Source organism: Dysidea avara, chromosome 1, assembly GCF_963678975.1.
Source record: "Dysidea avara chromosome 1, odDysAvar1.4, whole genome shotgun sequence".
Classification (NCBI taxonomy): Eukaryota; Metazoa; Porifera; class Demospongiae; order Dictyoceratida; family Dysideidae; genus Dysidea; species Dysidea avara.
Window position 1 is genome coordinate 6,112,073 of NC_089272.1, and position 21,407 is coordinate 6,133,479.

General features: G+C 37.6%; 3 protein-coding genes across 13 annotated transcripts in view; all 3 read left to right on the plus strand.

Moving 5' to 3' along the window:
• LOC136254412 (N-alpha-acetyltransferase 50-like) overlaps window positions 1-21,407 on the plus strand; it is an 854,489-nt gene that overhangs the window by 272,166 nt on the left and 560,916 nt on the right. The window lies entirely within an intron of this gene.
• Window positions 1-21,407, plus strand: part of LOC136241556 (uncharacterized) — an 81,787-nt gene that overhangs the window by 37,663 nt on the left and 22,717 nt on the right. The window contains exon 3 of the mRNA XM_066032787.1: window positions 12,906-13,306. The gene's annotated coding sequence lies outside the window, so the exon portion shown is untranslated. The remainder of the gene's footprint in view (window positions 1-12,905; window positions 13,307-21,407) is intronic.
• LOC136241538 (uncharacterized) lies at window positions 15,840-18,004 on the plus strand. The gene is made up of 7 exons (XM_066032769.1): window positions 15,840-16,079; window positions 16,143-16,680; window positions 16,730-16,818; window positions 16,869-16,921; window positions 16,975-17,205; window positions 17,268-17,439; window positions 17,491-18,004. Exons 1-7 carry the CDS (start codon window positions 16,003-16,005, stop codon window positions 17,792-17,794), a joined length of 1,464 nt encoding a protein of 487 aa, XP_065888841.1. The 5' UTR covers window positions 15,840-16,002; the 3' UTR covers window positions 17,795-18,004.

Genomic DNA, 21,407 nt, shown 5'->3' on the forward strand with positions numbered 1-21,407 from the left:
ATAGTACAAATACAGGCTGTATGCATACAGCTCCATATAGCACTAACAACAACAATAGTACCTTCTGTATCCTTGATCCTGCTATTTTTTGATGGGGGAGGGGGATTGATTAGATGTTCCACAGAATTACTTATTTTAACATTGTTAGTAACATTTGAAGCACATTACAGCATAGTGAGACAAGTAGATATCTATTATGGTCTATTCTGTTGTTTTGGATGTACATTCACAGTTTGTACACATCATTGTATCATTACACTGTAAAACAAATATTTCTGAAATAGTTTTACAACAGGATATTGGAAAGCTTTTACACATTTCAGCTGGCCAAGAAAGGGTAATTACTGTATTTAGTATAATAGGAAATCTCAAAAGTGGATTGAGAGGCAGAATACTCAGGTTACACTAGGTTAGGGGTTCATTCCCTTTTAGAGAGCCATCTCCTCTTTGAAATTATCAGAGAATTAGCTGAAGCAATTCCAATGACAGTGTCCTAGGTGCATGTTGTGCAGCTGTTGGTAGCCTAAATTCTCAAAGCAAATCATGATCAGATACTATCACAACCTGGAGATACACCCTGTACATCCAATGATTCTAGTCTCTGCCAAACAGCAGATAACGCACAGAAACATCTACAATAGGGGTCACCTGAATACTGCATTTATTTGCTGCTTAGTAATTTCCATTTGCCATTAAAAGAATGTGGTAAGGTGACTGACAACAAGGCTACTACCAACTGATTCTAGTAGATCTGGAAGGAGTTTATGGTCATTCCAGTATAATTGCCTTCTAATTCTGTGACCATGTGTTAAAGAGAGCTGAACTCAGTTATGTACTTTATTGTTGACAAGAAGAAACAAAGTTTATCATAAAGCTGTTGTACAACATTCGGAAGCAGTATACTGGTGGGTTTCCCATTCATGTTATGGACGTACAAACAAGTTGTACATCTGTAACACCAGTACTAACTTTTCTTTAAATATAATCACAATTTTTATGGTATGTAGTTGTGCCTTATTGGAAACTTATTTATAATATAAAATGGCACATATTTTATAGCAGTAAAAAACTTTAGTGTGTATATGCGTTACGGACGTACGGTACAGCATTGCTCTAATTGCTCGCCACTTCATAGCACTCCTAAACATTGAAACTAGATTTTTGTGATAATTTCTTACAAAACATGTGAAAATTGATCCATTAAACAATTATTGACTAAAATGACTTTATCATTTAGAATTTCTGCCCTTTTGAGTTTTAAAGTGTCAAAATGATGAAAAGTTTATTTTAAAAATGGTTCATCACAATACTGCCATAATTCAGCTGTGTTTGGCCAAAAAATTTTGTTCAATGGTATTAAGTGAAACTACAAGGCATATGAGTATGATTACATAATGGTTTGAAGATCTTTTGGTTTAATTTTTAACTGTGAGGTTTCACATATCATGGAATTGACCATATGCATCCATGACACCTAAGAAGCTAGCCGTGAATATGATTGCTAAGTACAAAGACATTATAAACTAGTTTTATATAATTATATGTATATAGTTTAATTGTGGCTGACTACTGGGTAAGGCTAGTTTTATGTATTGTATAACAGGAATGATTCATGGAAGAAAACATATTGAAAATACCTTATTTGTGAGAAAATGTTTGTGATTTATGCTATTGAGTAATTTAGCTGAGTGGGTGTGCACTTACAGTAGGTCAGATTGGGAACGTCAGTGTTGGGCCAATACTTTTAAAAGTAACTAGTATTTAAAAAATAGTCAATTAAAAAAAATGAAGGAGGGATCTATACAATAAAAAGTTGATGTTGTGCTACTTCTAAAAACCAGGCGCCATGCAGCTAGCTAACTCATCTGGAATAACTATAGACAGTATATACTACTATGAATTAACCAACTATGTATTACTACTTTACAATATGGTAGTTTGGGTTGTGTAATAATATAATTAGCTATTTCTCGTATTTCGTAATTCATGAAATATTCGTAATTCGTTCAATTACGTTGCTATGCACTGCTAAGGAAGCATTTGTTAAATAAATCGCTTTTACCAACATATTACACACAAAACTATCTTCTAAACTGTTTTATAGTGTGACTAACGAGTTTTTCCCCACAAATTCTCTCGACAAAGCCTCAAAGCCGCTCTTCATTTTCGTTCGCGTACGTAAGGGATACGCCCCCTTTCAACTCGAAGCGATAGGCTATTCCTGGCAGTGTACGAGGCCTGCACCGTTGTTTTTCAGTTGCTAAATGCCTGAAAACCTCAAGGGGAAGGTAGTCTGAGGAAAGTCACCACACCCGTATTTCAGTCCGCCAAAAAGAAACCACCTCAAAGCAAAGTTCACCTGTGCAAAAGTTTAATACAGACTTCATTTCACTTTTACTTCTTACGTAAAAGCTGCTTTTACCATTATGAAACGATTTTGCTCACGTGGGTGCGTACGGACAAACATAGGTAGATAGATAGGTACACACACACACTTTTACGGAAACAATTACAGTAAACCAGGCACACGCCCACAGCCGGCCTTCGGCTGGCTGTGGGCGTGCGCCTGGTTTAAAAAGTAATGAAACAAAAAATAAATGATGGTATTACAGCATAACTCGGTGGGAAAGTCCCTACTTTGGCACATTATCTGTTACGATTATTTTATTCAGTGCCAAAGTAGGTACTGTCCCACCGAACCGTAATACCATCATTCATCTCTTGTTTCATTTTTTTTTATTGCATAGATCCCTACTTCATTTTTTTAATTGACAATTTTTAAAAATACTAGTTTGTTTAGGTTTTTTTGTTGTAGTTCAGGGACTGTTCTATTAGAATATCATAAATGCATGACTGCTGTATTAGAGTGACTGTTGTATTAGAGTATCTCAAGTCAGACAAGGGGTGTACAGCTAGCTACACCAATAAGGTCTTGTTCTCTGTTTAGCAAAAAGCTAGATTGTGAAGAGGTGTGGTCTCCGTAATCTATCGCAATTAGTCAACCTAGATGGGTGTAGTTGCAAACCTATCACGAATTAGTCTGGCAGTGCCCGCTCTTTGCAGGCACATATCCCAATAGTGAAGTTGCAGATATCTAGCTAATGTGCCTCTTATAGTAGTGCCAGGACTGAAACGCTTCAAGAATTCAGCTCTGAAATAATTCTGTGGCGTCTAAATATGCTACTGAAAGAAAGTGTTGATACGGAAAATTAACACCTTAATATGGTTTCATTGGGTGAAGAAGGAGACAAGCAGCTTGATTGAAGATAAAAGAAAAGACAAGGCACAGAGGGCCTACACTCCTCAGAACCTCAAAAAGCATATCTCACTGGTGAGTTTGTTATTGTGGCATAAAATGGTGACTGTGTGCTGCTTTGTTTGGCCTCTAGCCTTGTGACTGTGTTCAGGCAGTCAGGCAGTGAGCCTAAAACTCGAGTTTTGGCAATTTTTTAAAATTCTATATCCAGTCACCTGTTAGCGTTTTGTTATATTTTATGCTCTATCATATATCATATGAACTAGTACTAATATGTACGTAAGTAGGGATTGGGCCAAAATTTTCGTGCACTGCCTAAATTGCCGTCTTTGAAAACACCCTAGAAACATGTCACATGACGAAAATTGCCTTTAAACCGTACTGCTGTACTGTTTGATATATTACTTATTACTCGTTACTACCACTGCAATAAAACACATTACAGTTACATAATCTAATCAAAAACAGCCAAGCTGTACAAAAAGGGTGCAGCCTCCAAAAAAGTCATGTGAAAAAGATGTGAAATCAAAGGTGGCGGCTAAGAAATGGCTGTGATGGTAGGTTAATGGCAAAAATTTAATAACGACAATCCAGGTGAATTTGTGTTGCCTCCTCCAATTTTCACTAGGATTCGGCACCATATTCACCTGAATTGTCATTATTAAAATTTTTTGCTGTTAACCTACCATCACAGCCATTTCTTGGCTGCCACCTTTGATTTCACATCTTTTTTCACCTTGGAGGCCGCACCCTTTTTTAAACAGCTTGGCTGTTCTTGATTAGATATCACTTCTTTTTGTAATTTCATACCTAAAGCCAGCCTATGGCCAGCTTTTTTAAGTATTTCTTTTAACTTTTCTTTTTTTTACCACAGATCTAGAGTTATGAAGAAGATTTTAATGATTTGTTTAGCTACGTATGTACTTTATGCAATAACTTTTAACTGTGTTGATTGATCATAAAAATAAGTCACACAGGTTAAGTTGTTTGCAGCTAAAGGGATCTCTCTATTGAGTGATTTTTTCTAGCTGATTCCTCTACAGCGTGGTTTGTTTCTAGCTGATTCGACTTATTTCTAGCTGAACTCCCAGAGAAGAGCCTATGAAAATGTGATGATAAACCATGAAATTTCATGTAGTTTTCAAGGACACTGCCTATGAAAATTTGACATTTCATGGACACTGCCTATGAAAATTTGACAATTCATGGCCACTGCAACCGTGAAATTTTCTTGTGCCGTGAAATAATTTGTCAGTGCTATAAAATTACCATGAAATATCCACTTTTTATGGGTATTTTATGGCATGAATATTACAATGAAATATCAATGAAATGACTTTCATGGCACTTAATGGAGATTATTTTACTGTTCACGGATAATCCATAGGTTTCATGGCACTGTTCTCTGGTGGTGCTACACGGTGGACTTCATTCTATCTGATATATATCTCTACATGGTGACTTCCTACTGGCTGAACTCTCTACAGGGTGACTTGTTTCTACCAGAGCTCTTTACAGGGTGATTTGTTTCGAGCTGATCTCTCTACAGGATGATTTGAAATACAAGGCTACACTTGTTTCTAGCTATTCTCTCCACAGGGTGGCTTCAAAAGTAGTTGAACCCTTTGCAGGATAACTTGCTTCTAGCTGATCTCTCTACTGAAAGAGTTTGTTTGTAGCTGAACTCTCTACAGGGTAGCTTAAATGTAGCTGAATTCTCTCTAGGTAGTTTGTTTTTAACTGATCTCTCTACAGGTGACGTTTTCCAGCTGAACTCTCTACAGGGTGACTTGTTTCTGGCTGATCTCTCTACAGGGTGATTTGTTTCTAGCTGATCTCTACAGGGTGAATTGTTTCTAGCTGATTTCTCTACAGGGTGACTTGTTTCTACCAGATATTTCTACAGGGTGATTTGTTTTGAGCTGATCTCTACAAGATGATTAGAAATGTAGCTTGTCTCTTTACAAGATTACTTGATCTCTTTACAGGGTGACTTCAAATAAATTTGAACTCTTTGCAGAATAACTTGCCTTTAGCTGATTTTTTTTCTACTGAAAGAGTTTATTTGTAGCTGAACTCTCCACAGGGCTGCTTATTTCTAGCTGAAACATTCTATGAAATGTAGTTGAATTCTGTATAGAGTGACTTGTTAACTGTTCTCTCTATGGGTGGCTTGTTTCCAGCTGAACTCTCTACAGGGTAATTGGTTTCTAGCTGACCTCTCTGCAGGGTGATATGTTTCTAGCTGATCTCTACAGGGTGAATTGCTTCTAGCTGATCTCTACTGAGCTCTTTATGGGATGACGTCAAACGTAGCCGAACTCTCTGCAGAGTGATTTGTTTGCTGCTGAACTGTCTTCAGGCTGACTTGTTTGTAACTGAACTCTCTACAGGGCTATTTGATTTTATACTAATTGAAGGGCGACTTGATTGTAGTTGAACTTCCTATGTTGTTAGCTGAACTCTGACTTGATTGCAGCTGAACTTTCAAATAGAGTGACTTATTGTGTAGCTGAATGTACAGTTAGAGAGACTGCACTATTAGAGTATCTCAATCGTGCACTTGTCACACCTAGTTCACTTTCATAGTGTAGCTCAGTGAATTTTAATCTGATTTCTTGTAAACCACTGAAAGATCACTCTAAAATGATTTATCTATCTCTCTACCTGATTTCAACTGATTTTGTTAACTAGTTTGCCTGGTAAGTGTGGCAAGTATTACTTTTTTTATTAACAAAACTCGATCGAGCGCATTTTACATATGGTTGGCGTTTTTGTTACAACTCCATGATTGTTAGTGCGATTTATTTCAAACCACAAAAGGTTTGCACTATGATGGTTACTTCATGTACAGACCAATTTTCAAGTCATTCCTTCAAACGGTTTACCCTGTGGCCGTGAAAAAAATTGCTATCAAATGTTTCGAAAATCGCTTATAACTCACTTGTTCTTTATCCACAGTGTACAAAATATGAACTGAAAACATGCTACATTACGTCCTTACTGCCCTCCAAATTTGAAGAAAATCAGCTAAAAGCATGCTGAGTTATAGCAATTTTTCTAAGTGGTACAAAAAGAAGAAAGAAAATTACAAAGAAACTAAGGCAAACATTGAAGGCGCATATCTCAGTGATGGCCTGGCAGATTCAGCTCAAATTTGAAATGGGAGGTGCTCCACCCCGAGGGAGTTTCCACAGCAAAAATGGTTGATTTCTGTCCAGCCATTATCAAGCTGCAGATGCGTTAAAACAGCATTTTCTTGGTTCCTGTAAAATACACACTTTGTCTGTTGCGCACCCGCACTGGCTGTACTTGGCCACACGAAACACTATCGTGTGTCTTGATTACTTCAGTGTAAAAGTAACTAGTACATATTTAAAGGTACTTTGTTAGGTAATAATATTACAGTAACGCACTAGATAAGTAACATGTTAGTATTTCATTAGGTAATAATATTACATAACATATTCAAAAGTAATGTGTTACGCCCAACACTGGGGCACGTAAGGTTTGAAAATGTCCGCAGATAGCTACCAGTGTTGATGGAAGCTAGTGTGACAAATTGCATTCATTGGTATCACATATTTAAGGATGCTATTTTTAAGTGATGGACTTAGTGTATTTGAGCAATGACATCGTCTTGTCACACTCTCTACCATGTCTTACATCACAACACCAATAATCTCATGTCAAAATATGTTTTTGTATCACCAACATAATGATCAGAAAGGTATACAAGAAAAAATTCACTGATGCATCGAGAATCACGAAATTCATGATCAATTCTTCCATGCATCATTCCCATTATACAATGTTTTGTACTTTTGTGGTCTTATATTACATTGTGATTTAATTTACAAAAACAACGTAGTCAAAATAGTTAGTCTATGTTGTTTATTTAGAGGCGCAGTATAGTAACCAAGTAGTCTAGTGTTCAGTATACAGCATGATTCAGCATGTCTTTTAAAGTGCACCAGGAAATTAGCCTTGAAAGTATTTTAATTAAATTTTCTCCTTAAACAGCCAAGCTGTAAAAAAAGAGTGCGGCCCTCAGAAAGGCTATGGTGAAAAAAGATGTGAAATCCAAGGTGGTGGCCAAGAAATGGCCTTGGCACCAAATTCACCTGAATTGTCGTTATTAAAATTTTTACCATTAACCTACCATCACAGTCTTTTCTTGGCCGCCACCTTGGATTTCACATCTTTTTTCACCATTGCCTTTCTGAGGGCTGCACTCTTTTTTTATAGCTTGGCTGTTTTGGATTAGATACTATTTTATAACATAGCTATGGTATATATACATGTATTACTGCACTACTAGAATATCATACACGTACATGGCTGTTGTATTAAGGTGACTACTTTATTAGAGTATTCCTAGCTTACCAATGTTCTCAAGTAAACTTCCACATACCTAATTCAAGCAGCCATTTGCAAGATAATGCAACTAACCATTTCATTTTCATCATTCCTAGCTCACACATTGCAAAACAATTTGGTGTGCTATCCAGGAAGCAGCTAGCTAGCACATCTGGATTTAATCAACTATAATGTACTATATACTTATTCGAGCTATTAGTTTTTTTTTGTAAATTAATTAAGTTATTGTAATTTCTGATTTCATCACTGTCTAATTTTGTTATTAAGCACTGCTAAGGAAATGCTATGCAAACAAACCACTTTAAACAGCATATTATGTACAGAAGTATCTTCTCAACTGTTTTATAGCTTGTCTAGCATAAAACTCTCTCGAAAAAGCCTCAAAACTGCTCAGTCATGTATGTAGGGGACATACCCCCCTTCAAGTTGAAGATATACAATTTTTCTGTTTGGCACGTAGTCTACATAGCCTGCTACAGTGTTTATTGGCCATTAAACTCTGCTTACAAAAGCCACTGTTACAATAACCACCTTTGAGCCAATGCAGAATAATAATATAGACATTATTTAACCTTTATTTCTCACATACTGGCTGCAGCACATGCCAGGCAGCCAGCCACATTGTGTTAACTATGTGGCAATCTTGTGTGGCACATTCATGTGGCACAATATATCATGTGTGTGTAGTGTGCCACACTAAAACATCTGCCATGGGTGGTCTAGAGCCTTCTCGATTCTAAGTCAAAGCGTGTTGAGCTGATATCATGCTATAAGTATGGGTATATGTACATGTTACCTTGTGATATGTATTCTTAGCTATAGGTTTATAAGCACACTTCATCACTCCTTCCCTTCACTGATGACATCACCAGACAAGCATTTAAACTTGAGAGTAGTAGTAGAACCATGTGTACATGAGTAGCTACCATTGTTCCTTACTAGAGCAATGCATCACAGATTTATCAATCATGCCAAGCATGGAGAATAGCACATGGCTGTGGCTTCCTATGGAGGATAGCTTTTTCTGTACCAATGCATGGTTTTATTTATACCCACGGGAGGGTTTAGTGTTATCCATATGCAGAATTTGCTTTACCTACGCAGAAATACACTAAAAATTGGCACGCGTGTGTGAAATAATAAATCGACTGTATTATAGCTTTGTGGGAAAATTCGTATAGTGATATGTAATCAGCATTTGATTAATACCAAAATAGGAATTTTCTACATACAGAGTGTGTTGTATTACATTCATATCTACTGTTTGGTACTGGATCCCTACTTCATTTTTAGAATAATTGTTTACATTTTGTTATAGCATACTGTAGCTATTCACATGTGTTTGATACATGGCTGCAGTATTAGGATGACTGCTTTAGTAGAGTATCTTGATCTTGCTGCTTAACTCAAGTAGATCAAGGAGCATGGTTACCATGTCTTGTTTTCTAGAGGTACACTGATATCAGTATCGGTACCAGTACAGATCATTATTGCGGTGTCACTAATATCTGAAATTGGTTTAAAATGTTTAATTTTGGTATATATTTCACTTAAATACTGATTGTGGTAATTATTTGCTCTTTCACAGACCTTTTTATTACCACTTTTTTCATATGTTTTTTTCCCTTTTACAAAAAAGTTTTAGCTAACAGCTTTATAGGGGGTGGTTTGCCATATTTTTACATTGAAATACTTTATGATCAGACACAACCCACTACCTCTAAATGTCAGTATTGGAAATTCAGAATCAGTAATTTTGTAGCCAATATATCGGTTGCTGGTATATTGGTAAATTTCCATATTGGTGCACCTCTATTGTTTTCTAAAGCAAAACGGTCTTAAATGTATCTAGACTGTTAAAAGGATGTTGATAAAAGGTGTGACTTCATGTATGCCAACAGACAGTAACACACTATCCCAATAAGTTAGCATGGCTTACTAATGAAGTTGGTCTTTTGCAGGACTAACATGATATGTTAATTTTCATGTTAGTTTATTTCACATGTGATATAATCTGGATCAGACAGAGACATTTTATAATATGGATGATGAGGACAATATGTGACCCAATGACCTGACCTGGTTCAAATGTGATGGCCACCATTTTATTCCACAATAACAAACTCAGCTGTACAGTGTATCTTTTCTGATTCCAAGCTTTCTGTGCTTTTTCTTTTATTTTCAGTTGAGCATCATTGTCCTTCTTCATAAAAGGAACCGTATTGAGGCATTAAGTGTCTTTTCCTTAGAGAAGCATATTTAGATGCCATCAAATTTATTTCCATGTAGGCACGTTGCAGTGTTTTACTACATAATTAACGTGAAACTGTGCCCACTGTCCACTACAAAATTGATTGCTGTTGTATATATCATAGTCTAGACTTGTAGCAGGAGGACATCGAATCCTATGGACAATGGAGCGTGTATTCCGTACACTACCAATACTACAAACAAAATTCAAACATGGTATCCAGTGTTACTGTGTATTTAATTGGTTACATCATTCTTACGTACAACAGGGATATACTGAATGAGCTGCTACTCTAGCGTGAAGATAATAAAGGTGCTTTGATAGGAAGATCATCAAGTTGAAGGTAAAGCTTGGAATAGTCAAACGGAGCCTTGGAGTAATTTTGTGTGATAATCGATTGTAGAAAGACTGTCCTGCTAAGCCTGTGCTACTGTTCCTCGATCATGGCAGTGAATTTCATTTCCATAGCTTTGCTTCATCACAGCAGAAACATGATGTATTCGAGCATGTGCCTCTGCATAATATCCTAATTAAGAAATTTTAAAAGTTACTTAATATAGTACATGGCAGCCATGTTTGAATTTTACTCTTTACAACCTTGTCCATAGGATTTGATGCGCTCCTACTTGTAGCAAACCAATTTCTTTAATGAGCAAGGCCCACTTATTGGAAATATGTGGATACTATCTGTAGACATTAATTAAGGGTGTGTTTGCTGTGCTCTGTTTGTTTAAGGCTGTAGTCACCATGCTCTGCTTACAGTAGTGATTCAATCACTGTATAAGTACAGCTGCATCCTTCTCACTTTAGTCTCATTGTTACAGCTGTGACCATCTCAGCAAACCCCCACATAGTTTGCACAATTTCCATATTTCTTTTTTTTATTATCTTAACATTATCTACAGAGTCCATAGAAAGGGTATCAAGTTTTAGCTTATTATTGAGAGTAGTTTTGGAATTTAGTGCTAGACAGTAGAAGGAGTAAAGAAATCGATATGTGCAACTATACATAAACCAACTACAGGCAATCATACAGTATGATAGTACTGTATATTAAGGATCTTGGAGGTTTGAGTTTTCTGGCCAAAAATGCCACCCATCAAAAACAGCTTCACAATATCATGCTGGCACCTTGATAGCAATGGTTAGGTATAACCAAGGCCAAAGTGCCTTTAGTACAACCCTAAATGCTTCTAATAGATTGCTAAAAAAGTTTAATTTGTTATGCAGTGGAATTCTTTACTGACTGACCAACTGCCTCCTGATGCCTTCTAGTATAGCAGCACAATACAAAAAATTAATTATGCACTTTTTCGTAAAAGCATGAAACTTTCCACATAAGTAGTACTCCTCATGATGTAATTTTTTTGATATAGTGCCATTGCAGATTGACCTTTGGTGACCTTATGGTCATTTTTACCCAGAAATTTGATCATATTTGTCTTTATCTTCCCGAACTATTAATCAACTTCTTAACCCTTAAACCCGAAAACTGGATTTAAACTTAATAAATGTGCATGCTTTGCACAAAGTGCTGTACCTTTCGAAGCATCCATCCTATGGCTATGCAATTTATGTCATCCTACTTGTGATGTAGCAAGGATTAAAATGATACCTAGGGTTGTACCCTAACACTAAATGGTGAGGCCAAAACTAGCCATGAAAATAACTTTTCAGTAAGAAAACATGCAAACCCTTTACATACCTTTATAAAATGGTTGATAACGCAATGGTAGTTGATTCTATTGCTTTGCAACAACTTCCATTCAATTCTTTGTGAAAGTTTGCATCAGGCCATATATGACTCACATGAGTAAACCCACAATCAAAATTAAACATGTGACAAGAATTTAGAAACACGGAGACACGACTTGTCGCTGTTCACCACTTCATAACAAGTAAGCCACTGTAGTTACAGCGTTCATTTAACCTTCTCCAAGTAGCCCAGTAAACACACTTTTAATCTATGTGTATTTGTAGGCTGTAAAAATTAAGTTACCCCACCTGGTATTGCCATGCATGCCCATATTGTGTAAACACGCATTTTTGAAAATTTCTCTGTGTGTTTAAGGGCTAAAAATGGTACCAAAATAAAGATATTGTTGAACAAAACAACATAGTTTTATTTTAATTTAATAGGTAATGTCATTCCAAAGTTATGATCATTTATATTACACATGAACTTTGAGATAATGTACCTCTCCAAGGGTAATTTACACCCCAAGGGAAGATAAACTAAAAGAATTTTGCTGCCAATAAAAGTGATCGTAACTTCAAAATGGAATTACATATTAACTTCAAATAGAAAACAAGTTGTTTCATTCAACAAGATCTTTACTTTGATACAATGTTTTACCACATCAATTAATGCCTCAAGGCGATAAAGAAATAAATTACCAAATTTATGGAAAAAAAGGTCACCAAGGGTCAAATCTGTGATGGCACTATATCAAAAATGCATGTCATGAGGAGTACTACTTATTTGAAAAGTCTCATGCTTTTCTAAAAAGTGCATGATTTGGCTAATTTTGGGGCTACACCACTATACTATTCAAACAAGCATAACTAGATAACAGCTAAGGCTGCGGGCTTGATTTTTCACTGTCTGACACCACTTTGTCCATAGATGTTCTTTTTGGCATACCACAGTATGCACAATGCACGCATCATGAACTTACCTTTGTGTTGCATTTGTTTTTGCTGACAGCAATCCATGGTTTATCACACACACATACACACACACACACACACACACACACACACACACACACACACACACACACACACACACACACACACACACACACACACACACACACACACACACACACACACACACACACACACACACACATATACTATAATTACATTAATGCATGTGCTGTTATTTACTGTTTATATGTACACGCTTATATAAGTTGTCAATATGATTAACATCAACATGTGTAGCAGCTGCTTGTAATGTATTCTCTTAGTAAGCAGCACCTTTAACTTAATTATTTAACTTTCTATTATTAGTATACTACATGCTATTGGAGGACTACATATACATACAAAAGAAGACATTTGCTAGTCATAGAAAGTTAGTCAGCAGAGGAGAACTATTGCATTTATCCAAATTTAATGGGTGGTATGTTCACAACTCCAATCCAAGATTATATGTCAATTGTGAAAAAGAGAAACTGAAACATGTACACCATCTTTATGTGAAGTTTCTGTTAGCTATTACTGACTTAAATTCAAGATATAATTTGTTCAGTAACAAACCAGAATTATTTGTTACCATTACATCACTTACCATTGGAGATGAAGTGGAAGTGAGGCTGGAAAGTGAGTTAATTCCTGTCGCAGCTGCCATAAGATATACTGGACCTCTTGATCATGGAAAAGTTGGCACTTATTTCGGAATTGAAATTTTGGTAAGTGGATATGTACTGTATATAAAATAAAATAATGTTTCATTGTCACTACAACTAAAACAACAATGACCTTTTATTATTTGATAAACATTATGCAAAATTTACTAAAGAAGGCAGTCTGTAAGACAGCTATACCTAATGTATCAAGACACTACATGGTGCCAATGCAAATCTGTATAATATACATGTATGTTAGCAGTAATGATGGAAAACTCAACTTGGTGTGAATGTCTTCATGAGTAAACACCGTAGAACAATATTAGAAGTAATATATGTGACCGGATTTGCAAAAAGGTACCTTTTTCACACACAAATTTTGACCCATTTTTTGAACTTTGAATCTTCATCACTTTTTGATTGTGGAATATAATTGGCTGAAATTTTTCATGAGTGTAGCTATAGTATCTGGCTGCAATTTCAGACTAAGAGCAAGTTGATCGGTATAAGGAGTCAAGTGTAACATGATTTTGTTTGCTGGTATGTAAAATGTGTGGAAAATGTACCTTTTCGCAAATCCGGTCACATATGTACTTTTGGTAAAGATAGGATTTTGCTAATTTATATTTTTGTGTATACATACTAGTTGAAGTGCAGTGGTAAGTGCAATACGTATGAGAAGTATAGCTTAAGGGTGTGGTCGAGATACAAATATAACGTGACACAAAATTAAGTGCTATATTTGGCTTGAGACCATACCTGAGTGCTACATTTTTCAGCATACATGGTACTTTTACTGGTTTAATGTATAAATCCAAAGTCACATCAAGAAGAAAGTAAGCCATTTATCATGACATGGAATGCCACAATGACTGAGGAAACTTCCAAGAAAACTATTTCCTATGGTTGTGTCAAGTTCACACAAAATGTGCTTTATTGCCATACAAAGGAAAATAAACACACTTTTATGGATAATATAGCACATTGACAAATTATGAAAATATAGAGCACATTTTCCCATCATACAGTATGATAGTACTGTATAGTAGAGACGATGAAGGTGTGGGCATGCCCCACAATAACATATCACTCAAAATCCTGCCTCGATTTCCCCTTATGATGGTTTTGGTTGGGTAAATGTAGCCCAAAAGTGGCTTCAATAAACTCGAAACATTTTCATCAAGTTGCTACAGAATTATAAAAACATTTATTTAATGGAATTTCTACTGCCTGCCTGCCTGCCTGCCTGCCTGCCTGCCTGCCTGCCTGCCTGCCTGCCTGCCTGCCTGCCTGCCTGCCTGCCTGCCTGCCTGCCTGCCTGCCTGCCTGCCTGCCTGCCTGCCTGCCTGCCTGCCTGCCTGCCTGCCTGCCTGCCTGCCTGCCTGCCTGCCTGCCTGCCTGCCTGCCTGCCTGCCTGCCTGCCTGCCTGCCTGCCTGCCTGCCTGCCTGCCTGATGTGTTCAAGTAAGCGTAGCAGAAAAGTAGCTACAGCTATGGCCCTACTTCTTTCACAGAAATGCTTCGAATTACTTAAAGGTCAACTGCAGTGAAAACTTTTCTTACTATTACATTGTAGTATATTGTTGCTAAAAACATGTGGTACTATTAGTTTTTAAGTTTCTGACATGGTTTGGCTAATAATCACAGTCCTAGTTTAGCTAAGTCACTTGTGGCTACACTTGTGGTTTCTTTTCGGAAACCGCATCATACACCGTCATCATCAGATCCGGTGTACACCCGTACAAGCTGAAACACACGAGAGTGCGTGAGTAGCTACATTGCTACAAGTATAAGTACACAACTACAGCTAACAGCTGCCAGTATTGTGCTTGTATAAGTGGTTTGCAGCTGTTTAATTAATTTTTCGACGAAGAAATATGCCCACCCGTTGTATAGTAGCTGGTTGTAATGCTGTTAGCGGATTCGAGAGTGGGAAAGGCTGCAGTTTTCATGTGTTTCCAAAAGATGAAGGATTACGAAGAAAGTGGACCAGTGCAGTGAAGAAGCAAAGGAGTGACTGGGAAGGCCCAACTTCGACTTCAGTGTTATGCTCTAAGCACTTCGAAGCCAGCTGCTTTGATACTGAAGGTAGTCGTTATAGAGATCAAATGGGATTGCCAGCAGCCAAGCGCCTGAAGCCAGATGCTATTCCCACTATATTTCCAAGGTCAACTGATAGGTTTGAGTCACCTGGAAGTACAAGCAAGGCACCAAGACCAGCTTTTGAAAAGCGTCAACAGAAGTCTGTAAGCTATAACAACTTGATGTAATAAAATTTCAATAACATTAATTTTACATATAATTATTATAATAATAGATAATAGGAGATGTCCTCTCTACAAGTGCTCCAATGGATGAAGATGTGCCCTCTACAATTTCTGCCATGGATGAAGATTCCCTCTCCACTAGTGCCATCGCAGATGAAGTTCTTTCATCAGAACCATCACTCCTTTTACCTGAAGAAATGGATATACCTGTCCCCTTAACTACAGGCGGGGGAACACATGTTCAAGCACATCCCGAGATGAAGTCTGTTGAAACACAAGTGTCTATAAAAATAAAAACAAAGAATAAAGGTATGTGCACATCCGAGTGTGACCTTACCATTGTGCCATTTAAACAGGAACATTAGCCCACCCAAAACAGAAATCAGTAGAAATACAATGTAACCTGATTGATGCTCCGCCTTTACAATTTATTCCGCATGAGCCATCACCAGTACAACACACAGAAATCGAACCAGATCTCCAGTCCACTACAATGTGTCCAGATGATTCTTTTACTGATGTTGACCTGGACACTTCATTCTGCCTTAGCCAAGAGGATTACACCACAGAGTAAGCCTGTATAATGACATGATTTCAACATGTTATTACATGTTGTACTTATTAACACTCTAGAGATGACACTGAAATGTCTCCACAGAATGAAATCAAATACTTAGTATTTCATTCTCACCTGTTAAGCCTATTCACCCAATGTAGATCATGCCATTTATCATGCATTGGTAGGATTTCAGACAAGCAGGGAACTTATATTGCTGTTACTCAGGAGTGTTCCCACTGTGGCTACAAGTGGACTTGGAGAAGCCAGCCATTTATCCGTGACACACCTGCTGGAAATTTGTTGTTGTCAGCATCCATCTTATTTAGTGGTGCCACTCCTGCCAAAGTGCTTCATCTTCTTGATCACCTAAAAATGGCATGCATTAAAGACAGAACTTTTTTTGACCATCAAAAATTTTACCTTCTGCCTTCAATAAAAGCAACATGGAAGGAGAGTCAGACTGTACTGCTACAGCAGTGTATAGCACGAGGTAGCCCTCTTTCCATAGGTGGAGATGGAAGATGTGATAGTCCTGGTCACAGTGCGAAGTTTGGTTCATATGGAATAGTTGATATGGACTCCAAAAAAATTATCCATCTTGAACTTGTTCAGGTAACCACATTGCTACAAGATATGCTGATACTGACTGACTAATTTACAGTGTAATCAGGTCACGTCAAGCAACAACATGGAAAAGGAGGGACTGTTAAAGGCTCTCAATTTTCTAGCCAGTAAGTCTTTAGAATCGAAGTTGGGACTCTGGTAACGGATAGGCACAAGCAAGTCAGTAAGTTTGTTAGGCAGCGACATCCACATATTGACCATCGCTATGATGTTTGGCATGTTTCCGAAGGTATGTATACATTATTTTTAATAATCCACCATTGAAATATCTTGGATTTGTAGGCATTAAAAAAAAGCTTGGCAAGTTATCAAAACAAGCAAACTGTGACCTCGTCAGGGAGTGGACAAAAAGCATTACCAATCATCTTTATTGGTGTGCAGCGAATGGAATTGATGGTGATGACATCTTGAAGCGATGGAAGTCATTGATGGATCACATCTGTGATGAACATGATGAATGCTACCACACAACACTGTCACCTGAAGACAGACGGAAAAAGTGGTTTGCACCAGGTAACATTATCAATACCCTATATACTGTTTTGAAATTCTATAGTTTATTATACAACACATAGGCAGCAAAGCACATGAAAAATTATATGACATACTCTGCAGTAAGACGTTGTTGCCAGACATCAAGAAACTATCATCACAGCATCAAACAAGCAGCTTGGAGGCTTATCACAGTGTGGTGAACCATTTTGCTCCCAAGTTGCTGTCTTTCTCCTATCATGGATTGCACTCTAGGTTGTTAGTATTACATAGCTGATATCAGTATTACATAAGTATTGTAATTAGGTTGTTACTAGCTGTATTACACTTTAATGAGAACTTTGGAAGACCACAAGCAAGGACAAGGGAAGGAAAGGAGCGTTTAGCAATAGCATATACAAAGGCTAAAGCCGGTGAATGCACTCCTAAACCTATCCCAGTTCCCAAGACATACAATATAGTCTATGTAGAGAAGCTGATGCACAAAGCAGTGGAGTACTGTACTGCTGGTGAAAAACATGAGCACTCTGAATCACCCCCACCATTGGCTAGTGCATATGAGCATCCTGACAAGGACACTATTCCATCGTTCTCTCGATACAAAAGATAATTTATCATCAATATACTGCATACACATTAATATCTTTTTTTGTACTGGAACATGCATATGTCATTCACTGAGGTGTAAAATAGCAATTATGAGATACTTTCTCACAATAGGAGCTAGACAGTACAGCTGTAGATTAATGCCAAACATTTATTTACAACACCAAAGTATACTGACACAAAGGATTTTGTTAGACATTATAATAATTAAGGTTGCCGCTGCTAGGTCAGGCCCAGTTGTGGTGAACAATGTTGTAGCTACACCATTACAGACATTCAATATGTTACCTTAAGCATTGCTGCCACCTCCTTTTTGACAAAACTCGCTGCTTCGCCGGCATACGTCCTTGTGCATCCTTCGTGATGATTTTCCAGGCACCATAGCGTACTATAGTATATCACTGAACTGACAGGACAAATCACGTTCTTTCACATGCGTCAGAAACGGAACAAACATGTTACAGGTTCTCATGCTTCTGGACACAAAGTTAAAACACACCAGCTGCAATATTTCACTACAAAACAAGACCAGAGCGAGTTCATTCACCTGTTCGCCATTGGTAATTAGCGTAGTCAGCAGTTCACCGGATCTGACCGTGACGTTGCAATCGACATCAAAGACTTGTGGTTGAATTCTAGGAAGTGACGTTTCAACATCTTTGCGGGTTTATATCTCGTCAACACAACAACACATCATTATAAAAATTGTTGTTCTGTGCACTGTATGAGTAAATAAACATACACAGACATTAAAAAGGGTAGGTAAAAATTCCACTGCAGTTAACCTTTAAGAAGACACCTTTGTCATATTGACAGCCATATTGATATGCATACAATATGTGCACTAATTGTCTTAGTTATATCTTTCCATATGCTAAAGCGGCCATAGCACACTACAGCTTCAACCTCCAGACATGCACATTTCACAGTGTTATTGCACCAACATATTGGAATACAAGTTTGTTGAGCTGTTTTCCATTGTAGACAAGATGTTGCCTGCCACCAGGAAGTGGACTGCTTGTGGAGTGGTATGCACAAAGCACGAGTATGTTGTACGTGTGTTAGTCTGGCATAGCTGTGTGTAAGTTAGGCTTGTGCCAATTATGCCGGCATAATTTCGAGCATAATAGGCTAGCAAAAGCATCAAGCATTATGCCAGCATAATAGGATGATTATCAAGATTTTAAATTATAAATGCGCAATGTTTGCACCAAAAATAAAGTAAAACATGGACACACTACACCTTAATTGCTGCATTTCATATCACGAAGGTGTGCAATTTTATTGTTTCTTGGCTAATTAGTTACACTTACAGAAAAAAAAAGAGATATTATAATAGAGAAGTCACTTACTCTAATATAACAGTCAGGAAGTACTGATAAAACAGCCAACTCTAGAGCATAATCTTGATTCTTAACCCTTAAACCCGCACGTAATTTTTAGTAACAATGCACTGAAAACGCATACGCTGATAAATCGGCTTTTACGCATGGCCTCAAACAAAACGCTGTAGTTGTTGAACTAATAACTCTACGGCTACGCAATTTGTGCCACTATATTTGTGATGTAACAAGGAATAATATGATACCAAGGGATTTACCCTTCGACAAATGTATGGGGCCAAAACTCGCCAAGAAACAACATTTACGCAATTAAAACATGCATGCCAATACATACCTCCAGAAAATGGATCATAATTCCGTCCCAGTTTATTGTATTGAGCTGAAATAAACGCTAGTAGATTCGCCACGCCAGGAGTGTAGCTAGCCAGATGGTGGTGGGGGGGGGCAGGCATCCCCCACAAAACACTTGACATTGTTCATAATTGCACAAAAGGCTAATGACCCAATATGGGCTAGCCAACATACGGTGTTGTATTATTACAGCTTATGTAACTAGCTACATAACTACTTCATTACTGATTGCTACCAGTTATCACTTATGAATGGAAATATTTTCGTCGAGCATCGTCGCACATGCCACAACTGTACTCCAACAAATTCGCCCACAATCCAGTAGAACTATATTGTGAATATTTTAGTACAAATACAATGTGTCACGGTTACTTATGTCAGCCACAGTCTGTGCTGCAGTCCTAGCACACTGGCATAGTATGACGAGCTCACTCACTTCAGCCGGCGAAATTGAAACGCCATGTATTGGCACGAAATCCCAACTCTATACCTTTCCTGTTAGCAGAATTTGTAAGCTTGTGACAGATCATCTGACTGACTGACAAAGTGAAAAAAAATTTTACTGGCATGCCGGGCCACTACACTGTACGAAGATCCAGTGTGATTAAGTCGGGAAAATAAAGTTGGTCCATTTAACCATAGATAATAGAGTACTTAAAAGGGATAGGAAACGCAATAACGTGACGTCACAAAATACGTACATTTCTATTAGAATTCCGTTTAGTACGTCACGAACATACTCGTTACGCTTGCTGCGCCTGTATCAAAGAGAAACAAATTGTTGTAACGACAGAATTTTGTAACCAACGACTGTGAAACTTCGCTACAGTGAACTCAAGTAAGTAATCGAGGGAAATAGGATGGTACCAACCCTCAAGGAAGTTATACGCAAAATTAAAGGAGATTGAAAGTGAAAAAAACCGCCCAAAAATTACTTTAAACCACTTAACTTTCTTCGTAAATATATTCTATCCTTTTAACTGTGATAAACCTATTCCTTACCATTTAACAGAGGGAACCAGAGGAAATATCCAAGCAAAACAGGAACTGTTGCTTGAAGAAACGACTAAGTATCTTCCATTTTTAACCAAAAGTTTAAACCACCTTGCAGTACAACGCAACGGTAAAAGATTGTGTTGGTGACACGCCTAGCTTACCACAAGATTCGAAAGTGGAACCGGCTATAAAAGAAGCGGTATGGACGAGGCATGAAGGTACTGTGAGCGAAAGTATGACAACGTGTAACAATCACGGTTAATGCGATACGCTTTGTTACAAAATCTACGGTCTGAATTCTCTCGCCAAAATCTCTCACATATAGACCTAAATACTTGCTGTAGTCTGTTGGATTACTATTTACGCTGCTTAGAACACTAATTCCCATGCTTGAGCACAAAACTGTCTTGTCCTTTCAAGTCACGCGTAACGGCAATCAAACCGGAAATCGCTTGCGTTTCCTATCCCTTTACTCTATTATCTATGATTTAACACTTTATCATCTCGTTGGTTTGTAGCATCATTGCATATCACTTGTCACTTCTGAGTTGCGACTCTTGTGAAGTCACTTTGAGCGGGTCATCTGTCTTTAGATTTGAAAAATGCAATATCACATGAGTAGTGTAGGCTAAATATAGAATTGTGTCTAATATTTTCGTTCGGTGAAGGCCTAGTGTCTATACGGAGGAACCCCTGGGGATTCGGGCATACCTTATTTTTAGCGCATCATTTTATTAATTGCTTGTAACGTGCAGGAAATCATCGTATTATTATCACCATTCACAAACGAGTTGAATGTTGTGTGCACTCGCGTAGTACCGCACAAACAATAATTTGGGATGCGTGTCAGTTACTGGAAAGCTTGAGACAAAAGTTTTAAAAAACATCACTTAGTGACGGGGGGGGGGGGGGGGGGCAAATGCCTCC

What these genes read in the sequence shown, in the direction of transcription:
- LOC136241538 (XM_066032769.1), top strand. Translation starts at nt 16,003, where the DNA reads ATGTGTCCAGATGATTCTTTTACTGATGTTGACCTGGACACTTCATTC. An exon ending in CAAGAGGATTACACCACAGA is followed by an intron (nt 16,080 to 16,142) that starts GTAAGCCTGTAT and finishes TTAACACTCTAG; the next exon opens with AGATGACACTGAAATGTCTC. An exon ending in TGTTTGGCATGTTTCCGAAG is followed by an intron (nt 16,922 to 16,974) that starts GTATGTATACAT and finishes TTGGATTTGTAG; the next exon opens with GCATTAAAAAAAAGCTTGGC.